Below are 17,153 nucleotides of genomic sequence, written 5' to 3'. Positions count from 1 at the left end.
AGCGGCTTGGTGAGCATCCCTGCCAGTTCCCTCAGCACTCTAGCATGTACCCCATATGACCATATAGATTTGTGCACATCAGTGTGGAGCAGCAGGTCACTGACCATCTCCTGAATTGTAGGGGGGACATTTTGCTCCTCACCCCTGTCTCTTGGCTTGTGGGGCTGACTTTCCCCAGACAAAATGCTCCTGTTACTAAAGACTGTGGCAGAGAAGGTAGTAAGCACCTCAGCCTTATTATCACCTTTTAATACCAGGTTTCCTCTGGATCTAATACGGGATGGTGGCTCTGTATTGTCAATGTATTTATAGAAAGTTTTCTTATTACCCTTTACCTCTAAAACCAGTTTGCTTCAAGCTGGGCTTTTGACCTTCTAATTATCTCCCTGCCTAACCTAACAACATTATTCTACTGTATATGAATAGTCTACCCCTTCCTCCAGAGGCCATAAACTCACCTTTTTCCCCTGATTACCAGTCGTCTTTACCTCTGGCTCATCTTGTGGCACATACGGATGGCCTGTTACTAGGCCATTAAAATTTCCTTCTTAAAAAGTGTCCAGCCTTCCTGGAGTCCTATACGCTTCGAAACTGACTCCCAAGGGATTTTATCAAGTAACCTCCTAAACAAATCAAAGTCTGCCCTTCAAAAGTCCAAAAGCCTGATTTGTCTCTGCTTAAACACAGTTCCCAGGTGAAGACAGAAGGACCCAGCTTGGTACTATTCTTTCTTGCACAGCAGTACATGATAGCTAGCCTTGAGCACAGGCAGCCAAACTGCTAGGGTAAGGAAGTTATTACTAGATGCCTGCTCTATTCATACAAGTTTTCCTAAACCTTTTGTATTTGACTGTTGTCAGAGAGGGTATACTAGCTAGATAGAAAGCTATTTTCGTGACATTTCTGCTCCTTTATAATTTAACTTCTTTCAAACATAACATGTAATAATTGTTAGAGGTAGCATTAGGGATTGTAATTTAAGAGTATAAGAATGTAACTTAAGAACACTAGTTTAGAGGGTCACAAAAGCATAGTTCTGATTATTGCTGTCAATTTGAGAAGGAAAAGAATGGATATTGCAATACTCAGGTCATTTCTTTAAGACATGTCATGGTGGTTCCCTTAAGACAGTGGAAAAAAATATTAGAAACAGATTTTAACAGAAAAAAAAAGATTTAACAATTTTTTATTTTTGCAGAGATGTGTTAGACTGGTCTTGAATATGACACGGTACGAAGAAATATGTTAAAGCATATTTCAGAAGTTGAAATTACAGGCCAAGTCAAGTGAGAATCCACTAAAGCTGGATAGGCATAGTTTTATTTACTTTTTAGAAAAACAGGAGACCATGTTCATTTTTCAGAAATGAAGAGTCCTAGATGGCTTTAGGCAGCTAAGCTAATTTTCTTGTGTCTTGTATATGAGAGGTAACTGAACAATCTATGCACTGTGATAGGTGCTGATAGTGTTTTGGGCGGGGAAGTGATATAGATTATTATGTGTGAATTTCTTCTGCCCAAGGGCCACACTGTGTTTCTCCCTGATGGCCAAAGCAGTTTGTTGATTTAATTTTTGAAACACAGAGGTGAGTGCATTTGTTAAGAGATCCAGATTAAACTGATGCTGGGATCTCATGAGCTAATATATGCTTGCAGAAGTGGAATTATTCTGGCAGATGAAAGGAACATTTTGTGCTATGGAAAGTGTGCTTTATCTGTTCTCCAGACACTTTCTAAGTTCCTCAAAGGTGAAATCTCAGAGAATGTTCTCTATCCAAGCATTCTCAATTTGGTCTAAGTAAGAGGTCAAGACAGGGACTCAAAGTGACTTGATTTGATCTGGTAATCAAGTTTATAATTGGTAACCATTGCAGGTTGCTAAAATAAATAAGAGAGAGGTTGACTAATATATTTCGTACTGTAGGAGTTTTTCTGACACATGACTTTCTGTTTAATCTCAAATTCCCTTATGAACATTCTTGCTGTAGTTACCAGTGCTTCATGCCTATGATCAGATGTTTGGCTTTCCTTAGCACTAGTGTTTTTTGTGAAGGTTTTCCTCCTGTAAGTCGGTGTCTCAGGAGTTTATTCTCTTCCACAAAGACAACTTGCTATGCAAAAGTGCCTCAGCAGCTCAGGTTCATATGCACATCATACATTTTGATTATCGTGATTCTTCATTGAAGAGTATAAACAATGAAAAACATTCTCCTTTGATACACTCCTTTGAAGTAATAGGATTGACTTGATCTTCATTAGCATAATTCTTTCATGACTACTTTCACACTAGGAGAGACTTAACTCTGTACTGTCAGACTAGAATCTTACCTGATTCTAGTTTGAATTTGAGTCAAATGCCTTCACTTCTGATACAAGACTTCACACTGGAGTCCTTTAAGCTTCAAAGAATTGGTTTCTTGGTATCTAATCCACTGAGTCAGCTTTACTACATTCAGGAATATCCTTTCTCTTATAATGGTGAACCCTTGTAACGTCTGTCAAGGGAGCCGGTTTTACTTTTTGCTGCTTTAGTCTGCATTATTATTATAGTGATCTAGTTTTGGGCAGGGAGACTGTTTCACAGTGGTGAAATTTTTGAAGTTTTTGTTTTCCTGTCAAGAAAAGTTTGAGTATTAACATTTGAGAGTTCAAGGCTGTTTTGTAATCTCTGTCCACTGATCATCCTAACCAGATGATACTTTTAACTGTTTTGCCTAAGGAAAAACAATGATAAAACATTATATTCTTCCAGCTGGGCATAGTTTGTACTGTGAGTCAACAATCCCACTTGTCTGTAATTTTTCCTTGATTTTATGAAAATATCTTTGTGATACAAGGTTATGAGCTGGAGACACAGGAGATGAACCATTTTGCCTCAATAATGAACATGCAATCCTTCCTGTTTTTTTACTGCTCCTGTCCTCATCTATTGGTCAGAGCCTCATATACCTTCTCTTCCCTTTTTTTTCCCCCCAAGATCAGTGGTTGGTTAGTGTTTGCATATCTTAGTATATTTGGGCCTATCTGTAGTTCCTGTCTCTATATTTGTTTCAGAGTCATCTAGTTGTTTTCTTCTCCAAAAATTGTTTAATATTTCTTCATATTTACTTTTTTAAAAAAAAGAAATACATCTGTTATTCTCCTCATTTTTAAAAATTTCATTTACTGAAATAAAGATGGCAGAGTGCTTATATGAAGAAAATGTACTGTCAGGATGTACTGTAGGTATGCCAAAGTATTCAAGTGATCCAGACACGCTCCACCAGAAGTTGGGCTTCATTCCAGTATGTGTGGGATGATTGTCTGAAGTTCTGTTCCTTCACCAAATGATAGGTCACCTTGGAGGCTTTGTGAAACAATACCATCCTTGGCATAATGTCTTTTTCTAAGAAAGCCCCGGGATCCTCTACTAGACTGAAGTTTCCCACAGTATGAATTTACATTCAGATAAGTACTCGAGAGAAAGTTTTCTCTTTACATGAGGAGCTGTTGTCTGTTACTCCTTTACTGAATTTCTCAGCATTTTCTTTCTAGTAGGAACTGAATTTATTAGAGTGTATGCTAGCCTTTTGATGTCACTCATCTACCACAAATATCAATGAATGATATTGATAAAAAATGTGACCGTCATACCCCCACTCCTGTTTTTTTTCAGCTTGTTTTTACTGTTGTTGCTTATAAGCATTCTTTCAGAGAAATTACCAACTTTAATACAGATTTATTAATTTATACGTGATGTTGTGGTTTGCACATTGGAATTATGGTAGTTTCTTCTTAGATTAAGTGTATTGATTTGATTTTGTGGCCAATATACTTGTCATCTTTTAACACAATGGCATGCTCTATGCATACTTTGTCAAGTGGTTAAGAACACTGCAGAAAATGTTATGAAAGAACATGATATGTTAAGAATAACTGAAATATAAAAAGCTTCCATCTTTTTTAAAAATAATATTCTCGTCTCTTTATAAAAGCAAATCTAACAGCCCGTATTTTTCTAGGAGATGGGAATTTACGGTAACACAAAGAAGATACTTAGTGCACAAATTGTAGTGAACCTCAAGATCTGTTCTTTAGTCTTCTTTATTAAGTTAGGAAGAGAGCCTGAATCACCTGTCGTTTGCTGTTCCACTGGGGCAAGTGGGCCCCAAGACTATTTGGTGCAGAACAATATTAAAATAGTGCTGGATTTACAAAAAGTGTTGTGTCCATGAGATAAGCATACTGTATTAATGATATATATGGGTAATGGATCTACGAAAAGGCTTATGAGTTGCTAGAGGTCATACTGAGAAACATATTTTTTCCTTCTTACCTCAGTAGCTTTGAAAGAGGGAGATTAAGACCTGAACTGGCATATTTGAGTTAAAATTATGAACATAATTCCCTGCTATTTATTATCAAGAAAGTAGAGGAGAAAGAACCTGTGTCATTTTAGCATGGCTTTATTACAAGCACAATGTTTAAAACTTTGTTATTTCCACTTGCTAAGAGGAAAACTCAAATTTTGGTAATATTCTGACTAAAGTCAGTAACCAGTTGCTTTAGACTATTTCTTATCTTTGTGCTAGTATCAGAATACTATTTTGTCATCAGAAAATCAGAAAAGAATGCCAGTTTAAGAGGTATGGGGAGGCGTGGGGCAGGGGGTCTGATTTTCCATAGCAGTTGTGGGAGGAGAGAAGTCTGTGTTCCTGGGGGCATGCGTCCAAGAGAGAAATGGACTCCTGGAGGCCAAAGTAGTTCAAAGTTACTTAATCACTTTCTGAGACTCACTCTTGTGGTTTTAGGGATCTTAGGGCTTTTTTGGTATGTTTGGAAAAGAGGAGTTGTCATTCCTCCTCAAACCTGTGCAAATAATCATTAGGAACTTTGATCACTGCAAAGATTGTAGTGTATTCATGCAGATGAAAGGCATCTGATGGTGATTAAAGTATATGTGTTCTTTATACTTCTTCTATTAATTTTTTTCTGCATTTTCCCCTAGTCCTTCAGCAGTCTTTGTGGCACTTTCCCTCAGTCTCTCTATGTGAAATTTACCCTTTCGTCTAATCAAAGGTTTCTATCAAAGAGGGTCTAAAGACATTTCCTCAGGAAGTGGTCTGGAGTAGGTGGAGACAAATAGGCTTTTACTCAGTCCTTAACTTTTTTAATTCAGCCTTGCTTTTAGTTCTCCCCTTATTTGCTAAGAAGTGCCACACTGGTTAGTGTAACACTTCGTATTATAGCCAGTAGACAATCTCTGCTTCTCACAGGAGCATCTGTGCAGTCCACTGCTGGCAAAGCTGTTGAAATGGTAGACGGCCTCTTAAATTTGATAGGGTAAAGAGTGCAATAAGAAATATATGTAGTGCTTCCAACAACAGCGTTGTACTGGTTATTTTTCTATAATAGAGCACCAAACAGCATCAGGAGAATATATGGAATATAAGTTTGGAACTTATTTCAAATTCTGATCTCTGCATCAGATTTTCTGCTAAGAAAACTGCTACTTATTTTGATTTTGGGGGATTATTTTATTGCTTTAAATGTTACTGTTACTACAAAATAGTAAACATTCTTAAAGAGACAGAGAAGTTATAATGCATTTAAATAGTAGAATCTTTGGAAATGTTCAGTGTATGTAATCACTTAACAAAGTGACAGATGGAATTGTAATATTTTAGTGCTCTCTAGATACATATATAATCTCCAGTTCACATAGCTTTTGTGCTTTAAAGATATAAGGCAACAGCTTAGCTCGTTATAAAGATGTGAGGCAAAAGGGTGATGTATCAGACTATATATTTTGGTGAGTAGGTGAAACTGTATTTCTCAGTGGTAGATTTGCTTTCACCATGGCACTGGCTATACTATTAAGGCACAATGTTTTCATAAACTTAAAAGAGAAGTATTTAAAGTATCCAGTTTTTGAGCCTTTTGTGCACATTAAAAATAACTTGCTATTCATGTTCAATGGTTTTCTTGTTGGACAATGTAAGGGGACTTGTCACAACAGATGCAATAGATTATAAGAAGACTGCAAGTATAATACTTACAGCATGGATCAGACTTTTCTGGCTGATACAAGAGCGCAGCACTCTAATCATAGTGCTTCTCATAGTGTGGGTGGCCACAGGCTGCAGACATTTCAGTCAATCCCTTCTCCATGAAGCAGTGGTTGTAAAACAGAGTTTAAATAAACAGCATTCCACAGACTTTAAGGGGTTTTTAATTTTGAGAAAGTATAGCTTCTCTTTGCCCCTCCTTTTGGCTGCTGTTTGTGTCTGTCAGCCGTAACCATACAGGTCATGCTTCCTACCAAATCCGTTCTGCTTGAAATAAATAGTATATAATGTAATGTATATAGGCTCTTCAAGAAGTGGTTTGGTTGGGTGGCTTTTTTCAGTTAAAATACATTTTACTTTAAAATCTGAAAGTTTTATTGTGTTTTGGCACTAAGAAGTAACCTCTGTACTTTATGCTGTAAAATGTTAAATCCCTTTTTAAAAATCTTTCATCTTCATTGTTTTCATTCTCTCTATTTTGGTTTTTTTTTTTACTTCTATGCTCAGTGTTGTTTTTACTGTTTTCATTAAAATATTTTTCTGTCACTCTAGCTATTATCACATTTCCTACAAGCATAATGAAGAGAACTTCTTTTTCCCCCTACCCCTTTCTCTTGACCTGGCAGGCAGTGTACTGCTTTGGAAGCCGATTTCACCTCCTTAATTTTTGACATATAATCATCTGGAATCTTGAGTTTCATGAAATAGATTTAAATGGCTAAACTTGGTGTCATGCAAATTCTTGCGAAGCATTTACAGGCTTTTTTTTTTGAGAATGTAAATCAGCTGCAGCAGGGTATGGATTCTGTAGTTCTAAGGGCATGAAAGGATACATTTTGATAGACGAATTTGTACAGTATGTTTAGGCATATGTGGAATTAAGAGTGTAAATGAGCTTGAAAGAAATGTCTCAACTTTTACTGGGTAACTGAAAATTGAAAGTCAATTTTCCTTTGAATCAAAACAGAAAATAAAAGTCTGCTAAATGCGGTATCACTTTTAAGATCTGACATCATTAGTAAGAGCTTAATGACTTGATGAACTCCTAATGTGACATGGGACCTTTCAACTTTCAAATTACTGTTTAAAATTCAGTTTTGAGAACCATATCTGCTTGCTTTAGAGGCTTACTCCCGAGGGAGTAAGGAGAGATAAAGGCTCTTAGTCCTTTGTATGATTTGTTTGAGTCCTGGGTACCAGCTTAGAAGGAGAAACAGGCTCCTTAGAGCTGATGGCACTCCTTATTCCTGTCCCTGAGGTGTATGTCCTGTGCATAAACAAAATACTTGTGCCAGAGTTGGAGTGATGTCAAAACCATTGGTTAACACTTTCGTTCATCTACATCAACTGTAAAGTGTGTGTCACTATACTGGGTACAAACCTGGGGATTTTACATAGCTGCCTCTTAACCTTCCTAATATACAATTCTGCCTAATAGGTTAAAAAGCACGATTCTTAGACATGGTTAGAGTGTCTCAGTTTTGGAGGTGCAAAGGAGGTCGCAATGAAAGTTGGAATTGACTGATAAATCAAAGATGAGTAAGTAGTCGATACGGTGAAAGTATATATTAAAAAATTAGAATATGTTCTAAACCAATTTTATTTGTGAAGGAAAAGAGGGTGACTGAAGATGTTAAGATGTTAAGAAAAGATTGAGGCTGGCTCTTGTTAGTGTGGAGAGAGAACATTTAAGAATAAAGATGGGATTCATACATAGCACCTGATCAGTTTCTAGTGTTTATTGTCTTGAAGTTTTACTGAGTTCTCTGACAGCGGTTTTCACCCCTTAGTGAATCAACTTTATAAGCTGATTTAGATCTTCTTTAACCACTTATAATTACATTGGTAGGGTGTAAGAGAATTTGCAGTGTTTGCAAATTTGCAAGTATTGACATATTCTTCTGGCTAAAAATAGCATGGTAATATGAATGAGCTGGGAGAAAGCAGACCTCTCTTCTTTTTCAAATAGATAGTTCTTTAACCATGCCAAGCTAACACGAATGTAAATAATTTCTTGGCTTTTGGGCCAAAATAAACAAAAGCTAAGTATCTCAAAGAACAAAATGAGAAACTTGGGATTCTGCTTTCCTGCAAGGCAGCTTGAGCTTTAACAGCAAGTGTCAGAATTTGCTAACCAGCTGACATTTCTCAGAACACTTTGGTAGTGCCAGGTGGTTCTAGTAAAGAGTAAGAATTTGTTACTGACAAACCCAAAGGGTCTCTGTTTGAAGAAACTCTGCAGGCATTAGTTACTTTTTATCAACTTAGTATAATTAGTGACCAACAGATGTTGCATCACCATTATAGGTGTACTTTGTGCTTTTTTGGCTAACAAGTTCACTTAACATTTTTCTCCCCTTAAACAGCTTTATACTTAATGAAATCCAAAGCCACGTGGTTAAAAGTAGTTTCTCCTGACTATCATGATAGTTTAGATGATCTTTGGGTATTTGCAACATGTACCCATTGGAAGTATAAAAATCTGACATTGAGCACATATATTTATTGAAAAACAATTTTGGGATTACCTTTTTTTTTCTAGAAATTACTGATTTCACAGATTTAAACTAAAAGTGAAACAATTATGTCTTGTATCCACTCTTTCTAAACTTTAATTTGTTCACTCCTCTTTTCCACTTCTTTTTTTATCTTTTTTTGTGGATTTAAGGAATTCTTCAGTAAGAATTTTGCATTTTGGCTTTTGAAAATTGTGGAGAGAAGAGGGAAATTAATTCTAAATCTCTGGCTCATTAAAACAGAGGGCTTTTAAAAAAAAAGATTTACGGTTGGCTCTGGTAAAGCTATTGAATTTCCTTTTGTAAGCTAGTGTAAATGTGTGTTTTATTTCAGCAGCAAAAGTCTCTTTTTTTTTAAATGCAGAGAGTAATAGCACTTTCTAGGTGGGTGTTTCTTAAAGAGAAAGGAGAAAGGAAAGAGATTTAAAACTGCTTTTCCTGTCTGAGGCCAAGAGTAGACTCAAAGCTTGCCAGCCCCACAATTCTTTAGCTTCTTTCTTATGTTTTCCAAGGGTTTTGTTAGTGATTTGCAAATAGAGCTTTAGGCTTTGGAACTCATCCATTAAAAAGTTGTGTGGTCTTAGCCACAGTAGTAGTGCAACATGTTTTTTCTATACTAGTTTCACAGAAGTTAACTGAGCTTGAATTGATGAGGGAACAACAATGCATCTTCCCGTTCCTCTCCCTTCCCATAATTTTCTTTCCTGCATATAATTTGGAAATTAGGATTGAGTTCATTTTGAATTGTACAGATGTAACATTTTTCTTCCATTTTAAGAAGCAGAGTCTTTTTAATAAGCTACATCTATCAGCAAGATTAACACAATCATAGTGTATATTAGTTTCTAGAGAAAAAGCACATGGTTTTGATTTTTTTTTCAGTTAAGCTTTTTCAGTAGGTTTTCTTGGTCCTTTTGTGCTTTTCTGCCATTGTTATTTTTTAAAAAGCAAATTGTAATTACAGTGTTGAAGCAAAGTTAAGGGAAATTGGCCTAATTTAAGAACATTTGAGCATTTCTACCCAAATATTGACTGGAGGTGAGCCTGCCTACATAATTCAAGAACAAAACGGGGAGAAGAGGTCTATTACATCAGGTGGAACATGAAGACCTTAGTAGAATCTGTGTTTTCCTGTCTGGGAATATGTGAAAAGCATTGAAGTCTGTGCATCTGGCAACATAAGTTTTGTGAAATAATATTATTCCGGGATTTTTTTTGAACTCTAAAGTAATATTATCTTGGTTTAGCCATTCATCTGTAGATTTTCTATAACTTGGTTGCATGCTTAAATGGCAAGACCCTTGTCTATTTAGGGGTGTTTAGCAGAATAATTTGTTTATGACCAATTAGTCTTTGATGGTTATCAGTGGAGATTTAGATGTGGGCAGATGTCAGATTTTCACTTCATGTGAATAAGGAGAAAAATGAGAAGCTCCAATAAATCCTAAACACGTACTTGTGGCCAGTTGTTTTATTTAGCGTGCTGGTATAGAGTTTAGCTAATGAAAACCATCCCATAAATGCATGTATCCATGAACTGTGCTGAAACAAAAAAACTTCCTGACAGTAAATGCCAGAAAGAAATGCAGGAGGAAAACCCCTCCCCACCCTTATACTTAGGCACTTTGGCCTTGATCCAGTAAATTACTGAAGAGTATTCTAAGCTCTCCTAAAGTTAAGTTGAAACTGAAGTGATTTGTTTGTGCAAAACTTCTGATTAGTTACTGGAATAGATTCAATTTGGAAAAGTGGGAGGTTGTGTTGACTAGCCAATCATTTAAATATATATGTATGTAATATAACATTTCATCCATTTGAAATGTATTGTAACCAATCTAATTTTTAAAGCCGAAATTGGAGATTTTTTAGTACCTTATTTTCTTTTACATTTTGATTTTGATTCATGGAAAACTAATTTTCTCTCTTTTCCTGGAACTAAGGAACAAGTGAGCAAGAGGTGTTATAAGCAAAATTAAAAATCACAGACTTTGTTATGGGTGCATAAGTGTGTGGAAAAAAATGTGAATTGTGTTATGTAACCAACCTACTCACAGAGTTGGTTTCATATACTGTTGGTACTGAGATGATCTGAATGAGTATGCTGCCTTACAGATTGAGCCACTGTGGTGCTTCAGAACTGTCTGGTTTTTTCATAGTGGAAAGGTTCTAAAAATACCAGACCTATTTGTGTTTTGTTGTTGATCATTTAGACTAGAGGGTATGTGACATGATAAAAATCTTAAACTTTCAGGCAGGATTTTGAAGAAAGTTTTAGTAAAAAATACCTGCAGGAGTTTTTTTGGACTGAGCTTCTGTAAACTAACAAACAAACAAATTTACATTTAAACAAATCAGAGCAATGAGTATAGCTTGCTTCCTGAAGACTCTTTAAATAATTTAGAAAACAATTTGTAATGTTAGAATCCCGTGGAGAGTGCCTCTTGTATAGCACTTCTATATTTTTAATAATTATTGGAAATCACATTATCTGTTTTACCATTAGTGTTGTAATTGATACACAGTTTTGAGCCTTTTTAAAGCCAGGTTGGAAACAGAATTTGATCTTCTGTTTTCTGTACTGTATTGAAAGCAATGGGTCCTCTGACTGTACAGGGAACAACTAAGAGAAAAACTGATGTACAGTCTCTTGAAATCATTACCGTACAAGAAACACTCGTTCCAAAATCTGATAAAATGCAAAGAGGAAACAGCACTTACTTCTAATGCTTCCTCTGAATAAGATTTAGTTTTTCTTATTATCCCAGCTTTTTTTTAGCAGAGCTGAGGAAATCTGGTTCCTGTTGAAGCAGACGGAAAGGTCAGAAATAAACCTGTTACTTGACCAGATTTCAGAAATGTACCCTTGGGTATCCATACAAGGAGAATATATTAAAAAAAGATATCCTTTAGGATAAATGATAGATCCTTCTGTTGCATCATGCTCTACCTGTTGATTTGACAGGCTCATTCAGTGTGTCATAAATTCCAGGACAGTTGCTACATAAATACGGTTATTAGCATTAGCTTTGTCATGTGGTCCTGAGTAAAAATCAAGTGCTATTTCAGTGTTGATGTCTAATTTCAGAGTTAATTGTGCCTTTAATTGAGGCTTCTTTATTTTTCACCACTGACATGAGCAGAAAGATATTTCCTGCTACAGCAAAATGGTGTGAAAGTCTTCAGAGCTTTGGGATCCCTGTTTAGTAAAGGCAGTTGCAGGCGTTGTGAACACTAGCTGGGTTGGTATCTGCCTGGTGCTGTGCTGCTTATCTCAGTGGAGGAGAAAATTCTGTTCCAGGAAAGTAATTTCTAGGCTTTCATAGACATGTGTGCTCCAAGACATAATTGTCTCTGAGGAACAAACTTCATGGAGTAACTCAGCAAATCTCTTGTAAAACGTGGAAAGCAGCCTTTATTACTTAAAGAACGGTACCAAAAGAGTTGGCTTAGCTTTGAAAAATGATATGTAGGAAATGTTTTTCAGTTGCTTAGTCCTCTTTAGATACAGGTGGAAGATAAAAAGGGAACACAGAGGCTTGCTTTCTCAATTTGTATGCTCAGAAATCTTTAGTTTCAAGTCTATTCTCATTCTCTTAACTTTCTCTGAGTAAATGAATAGGGCCAGCCTTATAGCCAATCTATGAATCAGAGGAGTAAATGTTAAACCAGGCCTCCTTCTCCTACTACAAAACCTGTTAGTTATGAAGTACTGTGTTTATACTGATAAAGTAAATGATTTTATGTCTTCATGCAAATGCTCCTAGGCATTTTATCTGCCTGTTAAAGATTGTTGGAAGTCTCTGTGCAGTAGTAGATGTTAAATAGAGTTAGCTAGGATATTACTCAGTATTAATGATATCAATAAAATACAGTCACTGGCAACATTGTTCAGAGAATCTGGTCATCATGAGGGCTTTATGAAAATTAATTAATTCAGGTTCAGGCTGAAAGGGATTATGTTGCTGAACTTTAATCCAAAACTATGGGGATGGATATTCTCTTGCAATTAGAACCAAGGTGGTTTCCTTGGTGCTTCCTACTAATCAGTGGTGAGGAAAATTGAGAAAAAACCCCGATTTCTGACTGCTGTTCATTTTCGAGAATCATGACACATTATTATTTTCCCTTTTGAGTGTAGCACTTCTGCTACAGACCTCATCAATTTTTCTGTCTTGTAGAATGTGGCATTAGTGGATTAGATAGTGAGTGCTAATTGATTTACTACCAGAAATAACTGATGATTACATAGCTCTCAAATTACCTACCTCCTAGCTGGAGCAGGCTAGGATTCATGACTGAAGTTATGTAGAAGGTCACTTTATAACATATTTTGTAGTGTTACAGATGAGTATACAAGCGTATAAGCTGCTCTCTCATTTAGCTGTCATGAGCAGCCATGTCAACCCGTCAGATTATTTTCAGAGCTTTTTATGTTTCCTCTTCTCACTGGTGAAACTTTTTGCAAGTCTTTCATTTTCACTGTACTTGTCAAACTGTCCTATTTTGTAAGGACTACTTGTCTGAACTGTTGATATTGATCGGAAAGCGAGTTTTAGCTTTAGTAGTAGTTGCAAAGGACAATAAAAGTATCTATGGTTCCATATTAACAAATTGATTAAGAAGGGTTGTTAAAAGATTATACAATTTGGAGATTTTAAAGTTTAATATATTTTAGTCGTCACTTTTCTCATATTTAGGTGCTTGTACATTTTTTTGTCTTTTGTTTAAGAATGCAAAAATTGCATGTAAATTACTTTTTCAAAACTCCGTGTTGCCACAGCATTTTCCTTCCTCCTTAGTTTTAGAGAAGTCGCTGGACAGCAGAAAAATATCAGTTTCTCTTGTTGAGGGCTATTTAGAAAAAATGTTTTACAATGAAAGAAGAAGATATTTAGGCACTTAACATAAACCTATGAGGTGGGAAAATAATCCTAAGCAAATGTACAATAAATAAGTTGTCACAAATATGTGTTACTTATTTTCATAGTAATTAATTTTTTTTTTACCTTTGATGTACTTCTACTGATTGTATCTTCTTTCTCACATTCATTAAACATGGAGTATATGGAATACATCTAATGCCAGGTCTTCTGAAGTACTTTCTTAGGGATGTTCAATAAAAAGTGTGCGTATAAATTTGGATTGTATTTCTAAAAGCAGAAACTGATTTTTGTTTTCTCAGTCTTGAATCTTTCATCAAATCTCTATTTTGAAAAGAATATGTAGAGAGAAACACTCTAAGACCATGGAATTCAGAGAACTTTTGTCTGAACTTTTAATTATATGTCTTAAAAATTCAGATATTTTTCTTTCTTGCTAATCCTGGCATTCTGTTACAAAGGGATTTATACTTTTTGCCATGCAAAGTATAATTCAGTTTATACTTTGTCAGTGATATATGAAACCCGTAAATTCATCGCTGGAAAGAGAATACAGCTATTATGTGGGGATGTAGCATGTAGAAACAGAAGACAGGAAGAAAATAAAACTGTAACAAATTTGTAGTGTATCTTTTGATAGGGAACATAAAACTACCTCTGCTCAGTTATGATAGCAGGATGCAAAAACCTGACCAAGACGTCACACAGTGCCTTGCATAAATGAGTTCAGCTGGGAAAGTGATGGGATCGAAAAGACAGTGGAGGTGCTAAAGAACTGGAAAAGCATGAATCCAAAGTACAATGATAAGGATTCTCTGTGTAAGCCTGCAGAACCAGTGTATAAAATGTGTTCATCTGACTTTACTCTGAATCTGTCATCAAAGGATTATTTTTGTTTCTATTGTGTATTAAAAAACTTTTATTAAATGTAACTTGAAGTACTCTGTAGTGAAATTGCAGAGAAATAAATGTCAAACTAAAATTTTATTGCTATCTTTTAAAGATAGTGAAGAAATTAAACTAATTAAATTATGAGGCCAGACCTTGAATACCATCAAAAATAGTGGAGCCTCTTGAAGGAGTGTTAAGAAAAACAAATATTAACTTCATACTTTCTCTATACTCAGGAAGAGTATAGGAACATTGCCAGGGCATGCAGGGGTGCAACTAGGAAGGCTAGAGCCCTTCTAGAATTACATTTAACCAGGGATGTTAAGGACAGTAATAAGGCATTTACTCTTTACTCTGCTCTGGTGAGGCCTCATCTGGAGTCCTGTGTCCAGATCTGGGCTCCTTAGCTCAAGAGGGATGGGATGATCGGGGGATATGGAACATCTTTCATACAAGGAAAGGCTGTGAGAACTGGGGCTGTTTAATCTGGAGAAGAGGAGGTTGAGGGGAGATCTTACTAACATTTATAAATATCTAAAAGGTGGATGTCAGGAGGTTGGGACATCCCTTTTTTCTATAGTAGCTAGTAACAGGACAAGGGGTAATGGGATGAAGCTGGAACACAACAAGTTCCACTTAAATATAAGAAAAAACTATTTCACTGTGAGGGTGAAGGAGCCCTGGCACAGGCTGCCCAGAGGGGTTGTGGAGTCTCCTTCCTTGGAGGTCTTCAAGACCCTCCTGGACGTGTTCCTATGCAACCTGATCTAGGTGAACCTGCTTCTGCAGGGGGGTTGGACTAGATGATCTCTAAAGGTCCCTTCCAACCCCTACCATTCTATGATTCTATAATTCTATGATTCTTCTTGATCATGGTAGTGATCAAGACTACAGGTGAGCTTTTTGCTCACATGTAGCAATATGACTACTGCTATTCAGATGACAGTGGACTGAAATGGCTCCTGTAGAAGTGAAACCTGCATCAAGTTTGTCTTATTTTGACATGGATGGCCTCCATTGTGATAGCAGAACTGGGGAAATTTTGTAATGTGTGAAGCCACATTTGATTGTAGCGCCTGCAACATTTTCCTTACAGTTGATGGGAGCTGCCTGCTCCTCTGTGTCAATGGTGAAAATGACCACTGCCCAGATATAGTTCAACAGGTGACAAGTCTTTTTACACACCATGTTGTAACCTAATAATTTTCTTATTGTCCTTCTGTTGATTTCTAACAGAGTTTGCTGTGCCATCTTCTTTCTTCTTCTAAGTGGGAAAGTAATGAAGCTGAAACCAGTACATTCATATCGGCTCTTGGCTACACATCAGTAGATTATTATTGTCACTTAATTAAAAATGTAAGTATTTTGTGCAACTGAGATATTGTTAATAATAAATCACCAGTTTATAAGCACATATGTGGAGCTGTCATTGCTATAAGGAACATGGGCTGAACTTTGTTTATCTTTTCTTACCTCAGTTACTTTTTACAACCTTTTAAGGGAAAAAAATGAAGTGGGAGATCTCTGGATAAACGAGAAAAAATTTTATTAGATTATACTATAATAGATGTTCATAAATCCAAAATTCCTGTTACTGTTGTGTTATAACAAAAAAGTCTGACCTATCAGTATTGCTTTTTCCCTGTGAAGCTTAAATTATTATTTTGCGCATTAGAAAGTAACTTTTGGAATGTTTGCTTTGACTTTATGCACTGCATTTAAAATGGCAGATGACCCCTAAATGTTAGGAAAAGTGTCTTTTACATTTAATATATAAAACAATGGGAATAATATTTCATAATATATTGATTTAAATTAGAGCATATAAAAATATTAGTAGTGCTCTTAAAGTTTGGACTTAACTCTTTGTGAAGCAGAGCTAAAATAAATAGCTTCTTAGTTTTTAAATGTGGAATGTATATAATGTGTGTTCAAAAATGTTGTACAGCATGGTTTATTCAGTGATCTGGACAACTTTGAATTTGCACCAATAATTAAAAGATTCAATTGAGTGAACAGAGAAATTTATTTGCCTCTACAGTCAGTCAGTCATACAGAAAACTCTGTAACTAATGTCTTTGTTTGCAGGATGTGTAATTTTTTTTTTTTTATTTTATTTAACAGGTGATCACCTCATTAGTTGCAGAAATCAGAGGAAATCAATTCAATGGACTTGACATTCAGGCGAGGTAGGCGTTATCTAAACATCATTTTGATATGTTTTACTTTGGATTGTTATAGTTCAGTGAGGACCTTTTAACAGTCTGTACTCATACTGGGAGATTGTCCCGACCCAGATGCAGGGCCTTGAACTTGGCCTTACTGAACCTCATGAATTTAATAATCACTATGTTGGCTGCTATATGAGTCCTTATAACCAAAGTTAACTGGCAGTTACTACGGGAAAAAGAAAAAAAAAATCCAAAGGAATTCTTTTCCTTGTGTGAATGGTAGTTTAATATGCCAGAATAGTAGTTACTTTGCAGTTGTTATAAATGATAAAATTGGTCCGTGCTTATTTAAAGAACCTCTCATTTTCCTTTCATTGGTTCCTTTGTACAGAATGAAACACTACTATGGCAATACTGCATGTTTCATATACAACTATTTTAGATGTACCCACACAAATGGTATTTCCATCCTTTAACTGCTTCCTTGGCCTGGTATTCTAAGGATGAAAGTCTGGCAAAGCAGGCTGGAAGGAAACTGCGATATGCTGTGGACAGGTCTCCAATCCAGATGATCAGGAGATGCTTTTTTACATGTCTAGGTGTAGTCAATGAGAATAATCATCTTCTTCATCCACGCTACATAAATACA

The 17,153-nt window shown here is 35.9% G+C and overlaps 1 protein-coding gene across 1 annotated transcript in view; it reads left to right on the top strand.

Moving 5' to 3' along the window:
* FANCC (FA complementation group C) overlaps nt 1–17,153 on the top strand; it is a 58,814-nt gene that overhangs the window by 15,600 nt on the left and 26,061 nt on the right. The window contains exons 4-5 of the mRNA XM_062018802.1: nt 15,570–15,689; nt 16,458–16,522. Of these exons, the coding sequence (XP_061874786.1) occupies nt 15,570–15,689; nt 16,458–16,522 (185 nt within the window). The remainder of the gene's footprint in view (nt 1–15,569; nt 15,690–16,457; nt 16,523–17,153) is intronic.

The sequence above is a fragment of the Colius striatus genome, chromosome Z (assembly GCF_028858725.1).
Source record: "Colius striatus isolate bColStr4 chromosome Z, bColStr4.1.hap1, whole genome shotgun sequence".
Classification (NCBI taxonomy): Eukaryota; Metazoa; Chordata; class Aves; order Coliiformes; family Coliidae; genus Colius; species Colius striatus.
Note: the sequence above shows the minus strand (reverse complement) of the source record. Positions and strands in the feature narration are given on the sequence as shown.